Source organism: Drosophila innubila, chromosome X (genome assembly GCF_004354385.1).
Source record: "Drosophila innubila isolate TH190305 chromosome X, UK_Dinn_1.0, whole genome shotgun sequence".
In the NCBI taxonomy this organism is placed as follows: Eukaryota; Metazoa; Arthropoda; class Insecta; order Diptera; family Drosophilidae; genus Drosophila; species Drosophila innubila.
Window position 1 is genome coordinate 30,293,474 of NC_047626.1, and position 16,256 is coordinate 30,309,729.

The 16,256-nt window shown below is 36.5% G+C and overlaps 2 protein-coding genes across 5 annotated transcripts in view; one reads left to right on the forward strand and one right to left on the reverse strand.

Moving 5' to 3' along the window:
* The window catches only part of LOC117794219 (rhophilin-2), a 40,321-nt gene that overhangs the window by 3,969 nt on the left and 20,096 nt on the right, over nt 1-16,256 (reverse strand). For all 4 annotated transcript variants that reach the window (XM_034634776.1, XM_034634779.1, XM_034634777.1 and 1 more), the window contains exons 4-7: nt 1,996-2,112; nt 1,794-1,921; nt 689-842; nt 155-613 (exon numbers count right to left, since the gene is read on the reverse strand). In XM_034634776.1, the coding sequence (XP_034490667.1) occupies nt 155-613; nt 689-842; nt 1,794-1,921; nt 1,996-2,112 (858 nt within the window). The remainder of the gene's footprint in view (nt 1-154; nt 614-688; nt 843-1,793; nt 1,922-1,995; nt 2,113-16,256) is intronic.
* Nucleotides 14,497-15,217, forward strand: LOC117794220 (putative odorant-binding protein A10). Its single transcript, XM_034634780.1, has 2 exons — nt 14,497-14,768; nt 14,830-15,217. Exons 1-2 carry the CDS (start codon nt 14,513-14,515, stop codon nt 15,069-15,071), a joined length of 498 nt encoding a protein of 165 aa, XP_034490671.1. The 5' UTR covers nt 14,497-14,512; the 3' UTR covers nt 15,072-15,217.

Consider the following 16,256-nt stretch of genomic DNA (forward strand, 5'->3'; position numbering starts at 1 on the left):
AATACTTTAATTGAGACGTTATGTATGTACTATATAAGCTTGTCAATTCTCACGCTTTGAAGTTAAATGATGAGATAAACTATCTTAGCTGCAACTTAAAAATGCAATTGACTTGTAAGCTAAGGGTACAGCTATGCTGATTTGGGACACTCACATGACTGGACTCGATTAGGCCCAGTGCCTCAATCTGTAGCTGCAGTTTTTCAAAGAGACACTCGCGTGCCTGGGACAGCATTAGGGAGACAAGAACATCCAGCACCTGCGGCTTTAGGTCCATCGACGGTGCATTGGTGAATGTGTCGTAGATGTGGCGAAAAATGCCAGCAGCACGCAGAAAGCTGTCAACGGCCGCGTCCAAGCCACGTTCCGTACGTCTATCATGGCGTGCTCCAATTTGTGTGTATATTGCGCCTAGGTTGAACAGCGTACATGCCTTCTCGAAGGCAATGGTTCGCTGGCAGGAGGGCACACCGGTGAGCGAGTCATACCATTCAAAGTACACGCCCAGGTTACGATCGGGTGGAAAGAAACGCCGTTCTACATAATACAACAGATTGTAGTAGCGAAACAGAAGCGCCACTCCAAGATCATCGCGCGACGGCGTCTTAGAAGCCTGCAATCGAAAATCGATACAAGACAATGACAATTAGAATGGAATTAGTTTTCATAATGATGATAGATCGTTTACCTGTCTGGTGTCCGTCATATCCGCTATGGCATCCATGTATATCGACGGCTCTTCGCTGTAGTGCTCTAATATAAAGTCTGAAAACGGTTCCATGAAATTGATTTCCTTGGTCTCCTTGAGACCCAACGGTATCATAGGCATTATACCTTCATGACTGCGAAATGATGAGAAATAGAAAATTTTGCGTTTTAACGAAATACTTAACTTTGCAAATATGATACTATGTGCGAAATGTGAAATCAGATTTCCGATTAATTCTGCCTTTTCGATACCATTGAAGAGGTTAATCGAAATATTCAAAAAACATTCGTAGCTTCTCAGAAAAATTGTTTCTTGTAAATATCACTTATACGTTAGTTATTCGACCGTAGAGAAACCTTCAGTTGTTTCCTTTTTAAACGTAATCACCAAATAGATTTTATTAAACTACATATGTACACTTTTCGGGTTCGAAAATACTGACTATACTCTGCCTGTTCAATAGATGACGGGAATCGGGTGATGAGCAAGGTCCACCGTTCCGCTTGGTAATCAATAAATTACATACATACTGAATTTGTTCGTGCTAATACTCGTACTTACGGGCCCAGATCTAATCAACCTGACAAGCTGAATTGTTTCCTAAAAACAAATACAACCTCACAAAGTAAATGTTTATCTACTTTTATTATTACCAATTGTCTAGTTTATCTATCTATGTTATGTATGTGTCGGTAAATCAGACTCTGTGCAATACAAATGTACAAAAATAGTATTTCATATTTGTACTTTTGTCCGTTTGTTCATTTAATGACGCTTTTTCACTTTCTTTGTTGTTTGTTTGGCGCTGTGTTGGGATATCGTTCCACTTGAGGGCGCAAAAAGGCGCTTGACCAGAAACTGATGCGCAAAAATTTACAGCTGCCCAGTTGGATAGTTGCATGCCCCAACTAGCTGGGAACTGCCAAAACTACAAATTTCAGCATTTGCATGAAATCAAATAAGTAAAATGAGAAGCAAGAAAATGCCAACAAATTTGTTGCCTGCCATGCGACTGAAATGTTGCACAGATTGACTTAAACGCTAATGCCGTCGTTCCTCCCATAGAAAAAAAGAAATCACTCACCTCTCGCTCTGATAGATCTCCACAGAAGAGTTCAGTTCGGCCAGCTGCTCTTTTAACAGCTGCAAATTAGAGTTGACGAAGCTCAGCTCCAAGGCAACTGTGTCCCGGAGCTTGCGGTTTGTTGTTGCCTGCAAAGTCAAAGGACAATAAATAGTTATCAATCGTATAGAATCTTTAGATCTGACTGGGGGCGGGCACTCACCTTGTACAGATTCTCAGCACCGGCGCGTAAACGCAGCTCTTTGTTGATTTCCTGGTTCAGTTTACATCGGCGACTCTGCAATTTGCCTCGACAGGTAGCTGCTCGAGGATCAGACCCCTGTAATAGAGAATTGGCATAAGACTTTTATTAGATTACGAAAGTTTCACTTTTGAATAACAGCAAAATATATTTGAGAAGAATGATAAATAAATTAAATGGGAGTCTTTATTTAATACTTGTTGAATGTCAGTTATTAAAAGTACTATATTTCAATATTATAAATGAAACACAATAACTGATGTATATCACTTTTATAATCTCATACTAATCATTATAATATATTCATAGGAGGATGGGCTAATAAGTCATTAGTCTAAGTAAGAAAAGATAACTTTCTGAAATGAAAATTAATCTATTTTTCAACTAAGTCTCTATTAAAAGGAAGACATTATCCAACGGTCCTCTATCTATTTTTTTACCATCATACCAATATTATTTTTGGCAACTAACATTATCTATTAACGGGCAGAAGCAGACGTGGCAGACCCTATAAAGTATATATATTCTTGATCTAGCAATGTCCGTCTGTCCGTCTGTCTGTCTGCCCCGACGTCTGTATCAACACCGAGATCTCAGAGACTACAAGAGCTAGAGACACTAAACTTGGTATGTAGGTACCTGTATATTGCAAGCATATCAAGTTTGTTACAGAATTCGGCCACGCCTCCATTACACCCCAAAAATCGACATAGAAAATTTCATATCCAAATTATAGGAACAATTTAAGACCTAGTGACACCAAGCATGGTATGTACATTCCTCTATATTGCAGGCAGATCAAGTTCGTTTCTTTTTTGGATCGGGCGACTGTATCATATAGCGTCAATAGAAACAATCGTTCGAAATTCAAGTTTTAGTATGAACAACTTTTTTGTTTTATCATAAAACTTTTATGAGATATCGTGACCAAACTGATAGAATATGCATTTAAGTTACTCTTAAACATCCTTACAGAAGTTGGTTCAAATCCGTCCACCATATCATATAGCTACCGTAGGATCGATCGGGCGAAATTCAAGTTTTAGTATGAAAAATCAATTAATTAACTTTAAGAATCAAGAATATATACACACATATACTTAAATAGTAATGTGAGTCCAAATTTTTAATGGATTTTTAGCTAAATGTAAGATCGACAAAAACAAAATAAAATCGATTTGTCGGTAAATAATATAGTTGCAAATATCTTATTTTTCAAAATTCATTTGTTTTAAATTGAAAACGCAATTGTCATCACAAAATACATGTGTGTCAGTTATACATTAAGTGTAGTAATATGTATAATATGGCTGTTGCCTATCGTCAAATTCAGTTTTGACCTTATCGTTCAAATTATGCTTTTAAAGCCGTAATTAATGACCGCATGATATTTCAAATTAAATATTTTGTGCATCAATTAATAGTTTGCATTCGGCAACAAAATTAAAATTTGATTAATAAAAGTTTGCATTTTCAGGCATAGCCCAATGACGTATTACCCTGTTCTCGTACATCTTTGATTTAGAATTTTAAAAGGGGGTACAAATGAAGGTTTTTTTTGGAATAATTTACTTTAGAGACGTGCCAAGCAAACGCAACAAAGTTAACTGACTTTTCACGGCAGCCTAAGTTTAAAGCAAGCATAAAAAAAAAACAAAACAAAAGGAATAACAACTACCACAATGAGACACAACCTGGCATACAAATTGTGGATAAGCTAAGTGCAAAACATATACGTGTATGTATCACGAGAAGGGTTATTCAGAAGCAGAAGGAGAAATAGTAGACCCTGAGCAACAAATACTTGTAAGTAAATGGAAATGGAGTTCTTTGTTCTTGGATTGGAAGTCCGCATTTTGTGCTTTAACTTTTATTGTAACCAAAAGCTGATGGTACAAAAGACCGATACAAGTAAAAAATTAGGAATGAAATCAAGAACGCTGTGGTTTTTTTTTTTAATTTATTGTTCTGTTTCAATTTTATTCCTTTTTGGGCAACTGAAAATTTACATATGCTTGCCAAATCGCCTGCAAATTGAATAAGAATAATTTCACTTATGGCCTTTTAAGGTTTAAATTCTAATCAAATGCACATTTTTTTAAATATACGAAAATGTATAAAATGGTAGATGAAATAAAATTTTTTCCAGTTAAATGTGTCAATTAGTTATATTTTTCGCTCTGTGTAACTAAGTACATTAACGTAACTAGAATAACAGAAGTTTGTCGTGTTATCGCGTAGTTGTATAAATATATGTACTTGCTTACACACATATATATTCTTATTCCCATGTTTGTGTGTGTGTGCGTGTCTGTGCACAAAAGACCAGTGTGCTGGGTCAATATCAAGTAAAAACACCAGTAGACTTGGCTAGACCATTATTATTATGCATCCATGTTAACGTATTCACGTATTTGTTCGCCAACGCACCGTGACACGATTGGAATATGTACTCGTAAACTCGTAAACGGAAGTAGGAAGTTACCGTCACGACGCTGCACATTCTGGAAGTGGAATCTTCTTGATAGGGAGTCGTGTCTACTGCACAAGTATTAAATTTGATTACCCCAATACCCAAAGGAAGGGGCATACATATATAAGTTTGCGGCATTGTTTGTAATAGGCAGAAGAAAGCATCTCCGACCCTATAAAGTATATACATATCTATATATGCTCTTCACTTGTGTGTCCGTGTAAGCACTTGAGATCTCTGAGATCAGAGACAATAAACGCAAAATTAACTCATTTTGCTGTCAATAGTTTTACAGTGAGCACGCACATCAACATTTTTTTTTTAAGAGTTTCATCACGATCGGAAATCTCGATATCCAGAAAACAGCACACAGTGAATTTCATGCCCAACATTTTCTATTATTCAAATTTATTATCCAGCGCAAATAAGTTTTAAAAATAAATCTCAAAATAATTATCTGGACGAGGATATTCGTTCGGCAAAAGTTATATCTAAATCAAAGCTCCCACAGTGTTTATAGTCCATTTAACTGCCAATATTTGACAATAATTTTTTTAATATCATTAATAGTAACCCTAAAATAAATATATAACAATTAATTTGTACACAGTTGACTTTAAAATATTTTAAAGTTAGTTAACTGAGACTTTACCTAGACATTAAAAAAGTGAGCTTGAATTGATTCTAATCGAGTTGGAAAACGTCGCTGGAATAGGTAGTACTTATCTTTCTGACATAATCATTTCGACATTTTATACACTTGAGCCTTAGCATTTGTCTCAGCTCCAAGAGAGAGATTGGTGAACCGATTAAAGACTACAAGTATAATAGTAAATTAGCTGTGACAGGCACAAGTAGCATGGCTTTGTGTGGAGATCAGAACCACCTAGGCATAGTGGCGACCCTTAAGATTGAGGCTGAAAATGCAAATGTCGTTAGACATGTGCAGCTGATGAGCTAAGAACAATTGACACTAAGACCTGACCCTGATCTGTTCTGCTGTTGCGTGTTTAGTGTTCGCTCCTTCCAAAGTCACCGACTCCAAGGGCCGATAGGCAGAGAGCTTAGGTAAATCCATTTTTAAACAAACAATGTACTGTGATTGTATGAGTTGTGTGACGTTTTGTGTTATGTATTTTGTTTTGAGTTAAGTTGGCGTGTTCTGCATAATTAAAAGCGCCAGCTCTGGAGAGGCTCCGAGGCCAGCAAACCCGACTCAACCAAGCGGATTTGGCAGCTCAACGTTCACCACTGTCCACCACAATAAATAGTGCCCTTTCAATGCCCATCCAAGTAGCTGGGCAATGAACCCAACGTGTCGTTGAAGAGGGAGGATCACCATCGCCGTTGGCTTCAGTCGATCGTTAACTGACTCGCCGCCTCGCATTAGACATGCATCAGCATCGGTTGCACGTGCTTGAAAAGTCAATGCACCAAGTCAGGAGGCGGATGGATGGGCCGTTTGGCAGCTTTACTGAGCAGAGGCCAGTCAAGTGTGCAAAATGATTGCATTCAAATAATGAACGTATATATAGGTATGCAAGTACTATGTACTACTATACGTACGTACTTTGGCTAGATTAACCGATTATCTGCACAAATTCCATGGTTAATTTTGGCTGCGGTTCAGCTTAAGTTTCAATCTCGTTTACGCTTTCAATGTATCACGCAATGCAAATACACAAAATTCAAAGCAACAAATTGCCGTGAGTTGCATTTACAATCCGGAATTACTGAAAACCCGGAGCGCATGCAAATGACACAGCCAAAAATTCAAGAAAATTAAAATAAAATAAATAAACAAGTAGGAAACGCAAAAGCGAGCAAGCTCAACTGAAAGAGACCCAGTGCCTTTTCTGTAAAATAATAGCAAGTTAAAAAAAGGCTTTTAAAACAAAACTGTGACTTTTTAAGCGGGAATCGAATCCAGGCAATATACAATTTGAACATAATACGTACTACACATTTTGTTGTATGCTCGATAAATTTGTTGAAAGTGTCAAGTCAACGGCATGCCGTAATTCTAAAATAAAATGAATCTACTTACACACGTAAGATATGAAACTATTCAAAAAAAAAAAAAAAAAAAGAGACCGAAGACACGTGGCTAAATTATAAAAAAAAAATTAAATACTTGTGATATATTTACATACAGAAATCTAGACGGACTGCATTGTCAGTTAATGACGATTTTTTTTTGTTTTTGACAAATTGAGTAAGCCCATTGTACTTCTTAAGTGCAGGGTCTCAAAAAATGCAAGCATAAACTACATAAATACAAATCGGGGGCCAAACTTTTGGAATTATGCATGAAAGCGCCCGGAATGGCAATGGGAATTTCAGTTTCAATTTCTGAAAGCATTAAGAAATGAAAGTGTTTTTTGTGGAATAATAGGATTACGACTGAAATATCGAATGTAAACTTATCGAGAGAGTAGCTCTTGAAAATAATGGTTTCACTTACAAGTGAGATAATATGCATAGAACGAACTTTCCACACTTGCAGAAAGATAAAAGACTTTGTTTTTTCGTAATTTCATTCTTTCAACTTATTGTTTTATTATGACTTTGTTTTGGTGTTGCCTCTGATTTAGGTTAAAGGTTAAACGTTTGGTGTTTGAAACGGGTTTCGTTTTTCGTTGGCCACTGTTGGCCTATATTCAAATCAAAAACAGTCAATTTGTAAAAATCAGTAGCTGACATATGACCACTAAAGACCCATTTCACAATCATATTCATAGCATTAATATATGCTTAATACTATGTAACAGTTTCTAGAGCTTGTCGCACATTCCGCCATCCCGAAAACCTGTTGCTGCCGCTTGTTGTTTTTGTTTTTGTTTTGTTTGCTGTGTTGTGTTGTTTCTTGCTGTGTTTGTATTTTGGCTAGTCGTACTTTCACCTGTTTTAAGGTTTTTGCGCTTTTGTTTAGTGTTATTTGGTTTTATTTTGTTTTACAAATCGGGTTAGAGTCATTAATTAAACACACACATAAGAGAATTATTTTTGTTGGGGGGAACACGCTCTCCATCATCTATGAATACACATATACATATTTATTTTGGGGGCATTCTGTAAGTCACAGTTGGGCGCCGATTATCCCAGCAAGCATCACAGCGGTTTGTATCTATCGTGCTCATTGTTGTTCCCCCGACCCACTGGCTTTGATATATGACAGAAAACCCATACATGTGCTATACATATATATGCTGTAGAATCTATGCAATTTTTAACCAAGTAACTTTTACCTGTAACATTTTATAATATAATCTTCATTTAAAATATATTTCAACTAGCTAACTGAGACCTTAACTTGATAATGAATAAAAAAGCGGATCTCAAAGAAATATGAATTCAAAATACATTATTATATCTTAAAACTCTTCAGCAGCGGTAGAAACGCCTTTACTCCTTCTGCTCCCAGTGCTCTATCCGTTAAGTTTTGATAAGAGGCGCTAGAGAGACGCACAAGCGCTCATGTGAGCAGGTGCCAAACTCAAGCGAGTTTGCAATGCAAGCATTATTCTGCAATTACGATACTTTTAAATTCCGATTGAAATTTTGGTGCCTACCGCTAATCTACACTGAATTACTTCCATGTTTATTAACCGATATGTAATTCATTATATTGGTACCGGATAAAGGGTTGCTCTTCTGCCATGGTAACGAATTCAATTGAAAATTAACTGGCAAAATAAATTAAAAACGCTAATGGTTTCATGGCTATAAAGCTACTGCAGCTGCTGCCAAATGCCAAAGCCAATAGTAACATTAACATTAACACAACCACAAAAGCAATAAGAAGAACCAATACCAGAAATAATAATAGCAACAACAGCAACCTGTTGCACTAGTGGCTAAGTGACCCACATGCGGGCAGTCGCAAAACTTGTTCATATTCAATAATACAAATCGGTTAAGAGATATAGAAAGAGAGAAAGAAAAATGCGCAATTAAATTCAACGGCCTCAAAAATGATTGTAAATATGCGTGTTAGCTGCAGCATATGCAAACAGCAACAGCAACAGCAACGGCAACCGGCAGAGGCAAGTGGCAAGTGGCAAGCGTTAAGAGCCAACAGCTTAGAGCCAAGAGCCGATAGCTGTAAGATATATCTATGCATTTAATCGTGCACAACTCGCCTAGGCCTCTCGTAGAGGAATGCTGAACACTTGACAGAAACAAAAAGCACCGACAACAACAACAACAACAGTCGCAGCAGCAACAACTATTTTATCGCTGCTGCGGCGTTCTGACTCTCAACTGGTTTTTTGAGGTCGTTAGGCATAAGCAGAGGCAACCACAGCAGCAGCAGCAGCAGCCGCCGAGGCAAGCCGTCAGCATCATCCGTTAGCTTCGTAGAGCGGACGAGATGACAGTCCGTAGCCATTGACATGTTGTTGTTATTGTTGTTGTTGGTTTTGTTTGCTGCTCGCCCCGATAACTGTAAGCTGCAGCATTCAAGTTTTGGGAAATTGGAACACACATTTTGGCTCTTATTGATTTTGGTTTGGTTTGGTTTTTTTTTTTTTTTTGTGGCATAGTGAAAATATTTTTCGCCAAATGCCAACTTTGGCTGTCTTCCATGTAATGTGCCCGCCGTTAGGCTCGTTAGCTTGGCCCCAATGATGCGCCAATCATAAATGTGCTGGATTCACCGTTGCTGCTGCTGCCCATCGCAGTCGCACTCTCAATTCCAACCCCATTTCCAAATTTTGTGGGTATCGAGACCACACTTGGCACACAACTATAAATTGATTGGCCCAATAGCCCTTTAACGAAATAAGAACAAACATTAGCAGTTTTTATACGCTATGCTCATTAAAAATGGGCAAAAAAGGGTATAGTGTGTTTGGCAGAATGTATGTAACAGGCAGAAGAGGGCGTGGCAGACCCCCAAAAGTATATATATTCTTGATCAGGATCAACAGCCGAGTCGATTGAGCCATGGCCGGCTGTCTGTCCGTCTGTCCGTCTGTTTGAACGCGTCGATCTCAGAAACCATAAGAGCTAGACAAACTTGGCGCGTAGGTTCCTGAATACCGTGCACAGCTCAAGTTTGTTTTTAATTTTGGATCGGAGCTCTATATCATATAGCTGCCATAAGAACAGTAAGTTGAAAATTAAGTTTTAGTATGAAAAAGTTTTCTGTTTGTTGAGATATTTTAACCAAAGTAATAAAACATGCATCTGGGCTTGTATTATACATCCTGACCCATTTTGGTTTAAATCAGTCCACTACAAAATTAAGTTTTAGTAGAAAAAAGTTTTTTTTAGATATCTTTAACAAGCTGATAAAATATGTATGTAAGTGGGTGCTATACATCCTGTCCAAATTTTTTTAAAAATGGTTGCCTATATCAAATGGCTGCCATAGGGACATTTGGCAGCTATACGATATTGTCGATCAATTAGAACCAATTTGGGTCAGCTCGTAAAGCAACTACCCAGATGCAGATGCTGTGATTTTGTCTAATATGTATATCACATAGATAAGAACGATCGGTCGAAAATCTCACATTTTCTTGCTGATCCGGCCTATTAACCAGGTAATCAGTTTCCAATAATTTTTTTATTAAAAATAAATAAAAATACATTGCGATTGTGCTGCGAAAACATCGATGTACATTGAACAATCAATTTTAATGGAAAAAAGAGTGTTGTCTTTTTCACAAAGAACTGATAAGGGACAACATGTAAGTTTAAACAATATGTATGCATAAGAAAAATTTCAATTCTTTTTCTAGTTTAGTTGCACAAATAATGTTTTACGTTGAAAACAAGCGAGTTTGAAAACAAACAACAAGTTGACGAGCACAAACAAAAACGGACTTCATATGTTAGGATTTCACATATTAATTTTTTAGAATATAAATTTTAAATAGAGTTAGAGATTATTTGAGCTAATGCTAAATTATTTATTTACTTTATTACAATTTTTTTTAAAAGTATAGTTTAATGTTCTTGTTCAAAAATGTAATGCACAAGCTAAACTATGGACTGAAGATAATCTGCGTGCTTCGATTCAGAAGCAAGGGACCTGCTTTAAGAAAAATTCTTGAAGTTGAAACCAAGGCTGCAAACCGGTTCTGAACCTAGCCTCGAAGAACCGGTTCGGTACGGGTTTTTAAGCAGCTTGAGCCGGATCATGAACCAAACTCTTAAGATTATTTACTGTGCGAACCCGAACCTAAACCGAACCGCTTTCTAAAATAAAAAGTTCGGTTCGAAAAAAAAATAATTACATAAATTGTATGGTTTTCTAATATTACGCAATTATTTGAGACTTCGAATTAAAATAAGTCATATTTAAATCTTCAAATAAATTTAAACTAACATCAAAATTTGATTTCTTAAAAAAAAAATTTAATTAGTTCAAAATGTATAGAAAAATGTATAACAATAAAAATATTTTTTTGTATGAAATTGAACCAAGGTTCGAGCCCAAACCTTGGGTTTAGGGAGTATATAAACCCATTCGCGAGCCGAACCGATGTCTTGCTCTATGGTTCGAACCGCCGAACCGAACATTTAACAAAATTTTGGAGGTTTACAGCCTTGGTTGAAACAATATACTACTTACCTAATCGAATTTTAGTAAATTACACAGTTATAGACAGACAAATCACACAGTAGATTGGCTAATGGTGGGTGCATCGCATCATTAAATAATTAACTGCTAATGACATTTCGTATTAGATCGCATATTAAAAGCAATTCGTTTGCATGGCTTAAATGGTCAACAATAATGGCGAAATTGCCGAATCAAAGGCAAACACACAACACAAGTCCAATCAAAAATACGTACAGGAGCATAGATACAAAAATATAAATATATAAAAACCCAGATATAGATACACAAATTCAAAATGGTATATGCATAAGTCAGCTCGAATTGAATCAAAATTGCCAAAGATTGGTTAGTATAGCTCTCTTGCTCTCTGCGATCTATACATTTCGATCTATACTTTATCGACTAGGTTGTTAATGTTGATCAAGAATACACATTTTTCTTTATAGGACTCACTTCGGCTGTTACGCACAATTTTTTTTTTTTTTTTTTTTTTTTTTTAGTTATAGACCCATTTTACTTTTAAAGTACAGGGTATAAAAACCAATTTGCTTAGAAAATGTACTGGAAAATTGGCATTGCCATAGAATGCAGTAAGTACGAGTGAGTTACTCATAAATACGTTGGCATGTTTTATATCGCTGTTAATTTTCCCACATTTGAGTGGAAGTTACCCGCTTGGCTCATCAAATCACGTATTGAAATTGCTGTGGCCGATTCTCCTCCTAACCTCCTCGCCTCCACACTCCCTTACCCACATTCAAATTCCCACTCAACGCCAGACTGTTGTGGGCGCCTAATAGCCGTAACAGCAATAACAACTACAATTGCTGCTTAGAATATGTTGAACTGGCAATTTAAGAGTCACAGTCGCACGACTATATAATACCCATGTAAAACGCTGGAGTCGAGAGTGCTCAATTACGAGTTACCCTGTTTACCACGTTCTGGAAAATTATAATACAATTTGCAATCAAATTTATACGTATTCCTACCACATTAGTAGTGATCGAAGTTACATGCTGAATGCTACCATTGATTGTTGTCGATTTGTTCTGGCATTGCATAAGATAATCATAATATCTTGTAGTACATACATTAATATTTGCAAATATGTACATATGAATTTATTGGTCAGAATCAGGTAAAGTCAGCAATTTAAGTGGTATGCGTTGCGGCCTCAAAGCGATGCGCCAACCAAGCATTCCAATGAGAGAACTCTAGTGTCTTGAACTTTAAATGTGAGCCAAGCACACACACACACACACACACACATTATTTGTATTGAAACTTATATTAAGAAGGTGGTTAGTATGTGTTGATTTTCAATGGCGGCAAATTTCGAAATTCGCAACTGGCATATGCCAGAATTGTGTGGTGAGTACTCGAGCTTGGCTCAAGTATTTGTCAGTTTATCACGTATGTATGTAGGTGGTCACATTTGCAATGTAGGTACACGTTCCACAGATTTACACGGCTTGCCATACCCTCTCCCGTCAGCCGTTTCAGTCACCTGTTTTGATCTGTTGATGGCACTCCATGGCTGTGCTCAGTGGCTAACTATTTAATTATGGGAAACACTTGGAAGATCTATTAACGCACGTGTGGCCTCTTTAGATTTCTAGCACTTATTTAAATGTTTTAGAACATATTTTGTAGATGCTTACCATTAGCTCCAGTTTAAGCAGATAGCCCATTGGTGACTTGCAAGTCATTCTTTTGCTTACGATCTATTGTAAATTCAACGACGAATTACAGTTAACTACAAAAACAAGCAAGAAAGGTTATCTTTGACACACCGAATATTTGATACTCAACAATTTTCTTAAGAAACTTAATTTTCGACTGATCGATTTGAACAAAATTTGTTAAGGTTTTAAAAAAAAACAAAATTAAATTCAAGTTCTGTGAGGTTCGTTGAGATATTTCAAAAACAAAAACAAGTTTTTATAATGTCGATATAGATAGTCAAACTGAAAGACTAGATTGCTTAAGAATAGACGGACAGACAGATAGACAAACAGGGCTAAATCGACTTACTTATCTTTTACTTGAGGTCTGCCACGCCCCCTTTAATGCATTATGCATTTCGTGACAAAAATTATTATACCCTGTACAAGGGTATAACAAATAAATATAAATATCTGTCGAAAGTGTTCATGCTATTGATTCAAAGTGATTCAATTGAGTTATTTGTATTGGAATTCGTTATCGAACACGAATCAAATTATTAAATTTTGACTATATATAATATGTATAAAATTTGTATGCATGACATTAACAGAAAATTATTGAAAATGGACAAATACAAAACTGAAGCACAAACTGAATTCACACTGAATTTATGGGCTGCCCTTGAGCTCTTCTATTTACATAGATCCAATTTGCTAATTTCCAAGTGGGTCAAATGGCATTGCAAAAGGCACTTGATTAGGTTCAGTCCTGATATCATTCAGTGCATACACTTTAAGTAACACAATCACAATCACAAAATATAAAAATATAAAAAATAAATAATTTTTTTTTTTTAAGTCGCGTGCGACGGCAAAACACGTCCGCAATCCTCGAGATACAGAACCGTTCTTGACCGATCTGTGGCATTGCCAATAGTCCAAAGCCAAAGCTGAGCCACGATTCCAGTTGTTTCTGAGATAAACGCAAAGAGCCAATGCAAGAACGTAGAAAAAGAGAAAGAGTTCTTGGTTGTGAAGCTGTCAGCTAGAAATGAGTAAACTTCTTCAATAGGCCATGCAGTGGTTCGACCTGGTCAGGTGGCTTTTTCTTATTTCTGCCGCTGTTAGCCCCAAACTTGGAACACACACACACACACACAGGCACAAAGAGACCCAAATAGAAATGTGTATTTTTATGCTAATGAAGTCACAAATGAAAGCCACTGAAAATGAGCACAAAACAAAAATAGAGGCGTTGAAATGCACGCCTCAGTTGAATCCCAAAAATTATGTGAAATACAAATCATTAATCGGCGCAGGAGCTGGCGCCACACACACTTTCAATTCCTGAGCGGTAAGTTCAATGGCCAAGCAAACAACTGGCAATTGGTAACTGGCAACTGTCAGCCGGGAAACTTGGCAGTTGGCGGAAGTGCCAAGTCACAAGATTCACAAGAATCACAAGAGGAGAATGCGCTGCGGCATTTTACAGTTAAAAGCTTTACACGCTGTCATCCAATGGCTAAAAGCAATGGCTTCCTTTTGCCATTGCATGTATGCATCTATCTGTAAAAGCTGCCGCTGCCAAATCGCTGGCAATCATAATTCAATGTAATTGAAAGCAGTTAATTTGTGCGCAATTTGGCAGCCTCGTTTGGAAATTGGCTAGAAACACGCACATGATGGACCAGTTATTACCTATATATAAACTACAGCATTTCGACCTATCACCAGTATACGAATAACATCAGTGATTTCCCAATGTTTAATCTACGATTTGAGCGCCTTCTGGGTGTACTGCTGACAGCAGTACTGATCCTTCGGGCCGTTTATGCCCATCCGCCAGCAACAACAACATTGCCGGCAGCTCAGATGAACAGTAATGTGGATGCATATGATAGCAAATTTGATAACGTTGATTTGGATGAGATATTAAACCAGGAACGTTTACTCAACAACTATATCAAGTGTCTGGAGAACGCTGGACCCTGTACACCCGATGCCAAGATGCTGAAGGGTATGTGTATTGCATCAACTGGGGTCAATCAAATTGAACAATCTACATTTCATTTTTATAGACATCTTACCCGATGCCATGATGACCGACTGTGTTAAGTGCACTGAGAAGCAAAAGTACGGCGCCGATAAGGTTACTCGCCATCTGATTGACAATCGCCCAGACGATTGGCAGCGCTTGGAAAAGATCTACGATCCGCAGGGTTCCTATCGCATCAAGTACGAGGAATCCAAGACCTTGAACAACGGAACAAAGGAAAAGATTCAAGCTGAAGATCTCGATCAGGTCCAAGGCGATTCCTAGTCGTTTCAGCCACAATATATCAAGTGCTTAATGCAACAATTATACAAGTTAACCTAATGCATCTACTACATGCATATATTTGTTTTTACATCTTTTTTTTGTTTCACACAGCACAATATCACGTAAATAAATCATAGTACGTATAACAACTTTGTAGAGGATATTATTTTTTTGAAAATAATATGTGTAGCGCATAAAAGAGGGAGTAGTTTGCCCCATAAAGTATTTCCGTTCATACTGATAAAAATCAAGATTTTTTTCTCAAATTAAGAATTTTGGTCTTAAAAATGCGTCGAGAACCTAAAATTCGTAAAGTTAGAAAAAATTTAAGAACATTTCAAATAAGACCGAGTTCTTATTAATACCACAAATTTGAGTATAAGAATAAATGTTTTTAGATACTCAAGCCAATAAATAAACAAAGGCAGCTTTTCAAATTTATAATATTTTTATTGTTAATATGTTTTTCCTTGGCAAGAGTGGGATTCGAACCCACGCTTGTTGTTTATTAAGTTTTAAGGCCAATTGCTCTATAAAATTTTTAAAGTCCTGATCCTAACAAGAGTTTTGACACCAATCTTGTCAGGATCAAACCAAAAACACTAAAGAAATGCTAATTATAACATGATACAAATTTAAACAAAAAAAAATAAATTTTTCTATTTAAAGCCCGGAGACTAAAAATTAATTGTAGATCTTTGGTTTCTTGGTGAAAACATCTTAGAATTAACCGAAGACTTCGAATTTGAGTTACCATTTTTTTGTAAAAAAAAAAAATTTATAATTTATAAACTGGTTTTATTTCAGAAATTTTAATGATGAAAAAAAAAAATTTGCGCCATGTGTCCGGAATATTCACATGAGTAATTGCGTGTATATACACTCAGAAAAATTTGCCATTCTAAAATTAGTTACGACCGTACTTGAATTTATACCGTTTCGTTCTAAAAATTTTAAGATTTTTGTGTACTAAAAATCTTGAATTAAGTATGAATCGATCTTAAATTTGAAACTCGGACTTCAGATTCCTATGGCAGCTATACGAAATAGTAGTCCGATTTTATCCAAACTTAGTCAGAATATATAAGACCATGAAAAATATATAATCCGTGAGATACCTCCAGAATCAACTGAGTTATTTGTACTAAACTAGTTTAAAATTTTTTTGTACTTAAAATAGTTTTT

Bases quoted from the DNA above. Each gene is read 5' to 3' on its own strand.
- LOC117794220 (XM_034634780.1), top strand. From the start codon at position 14,513: ATGTTTAATCTACGATTTGAGCGCCTTCTGGGTGTACTGCTGACAGCA. The intron at 14,769-14,829 runs GTATGTGTATTG...TCATTTTTATAG, and splicing joins CGATGCCAAGATGCTGAAGG to ACATCTTACCCGATGCCATG.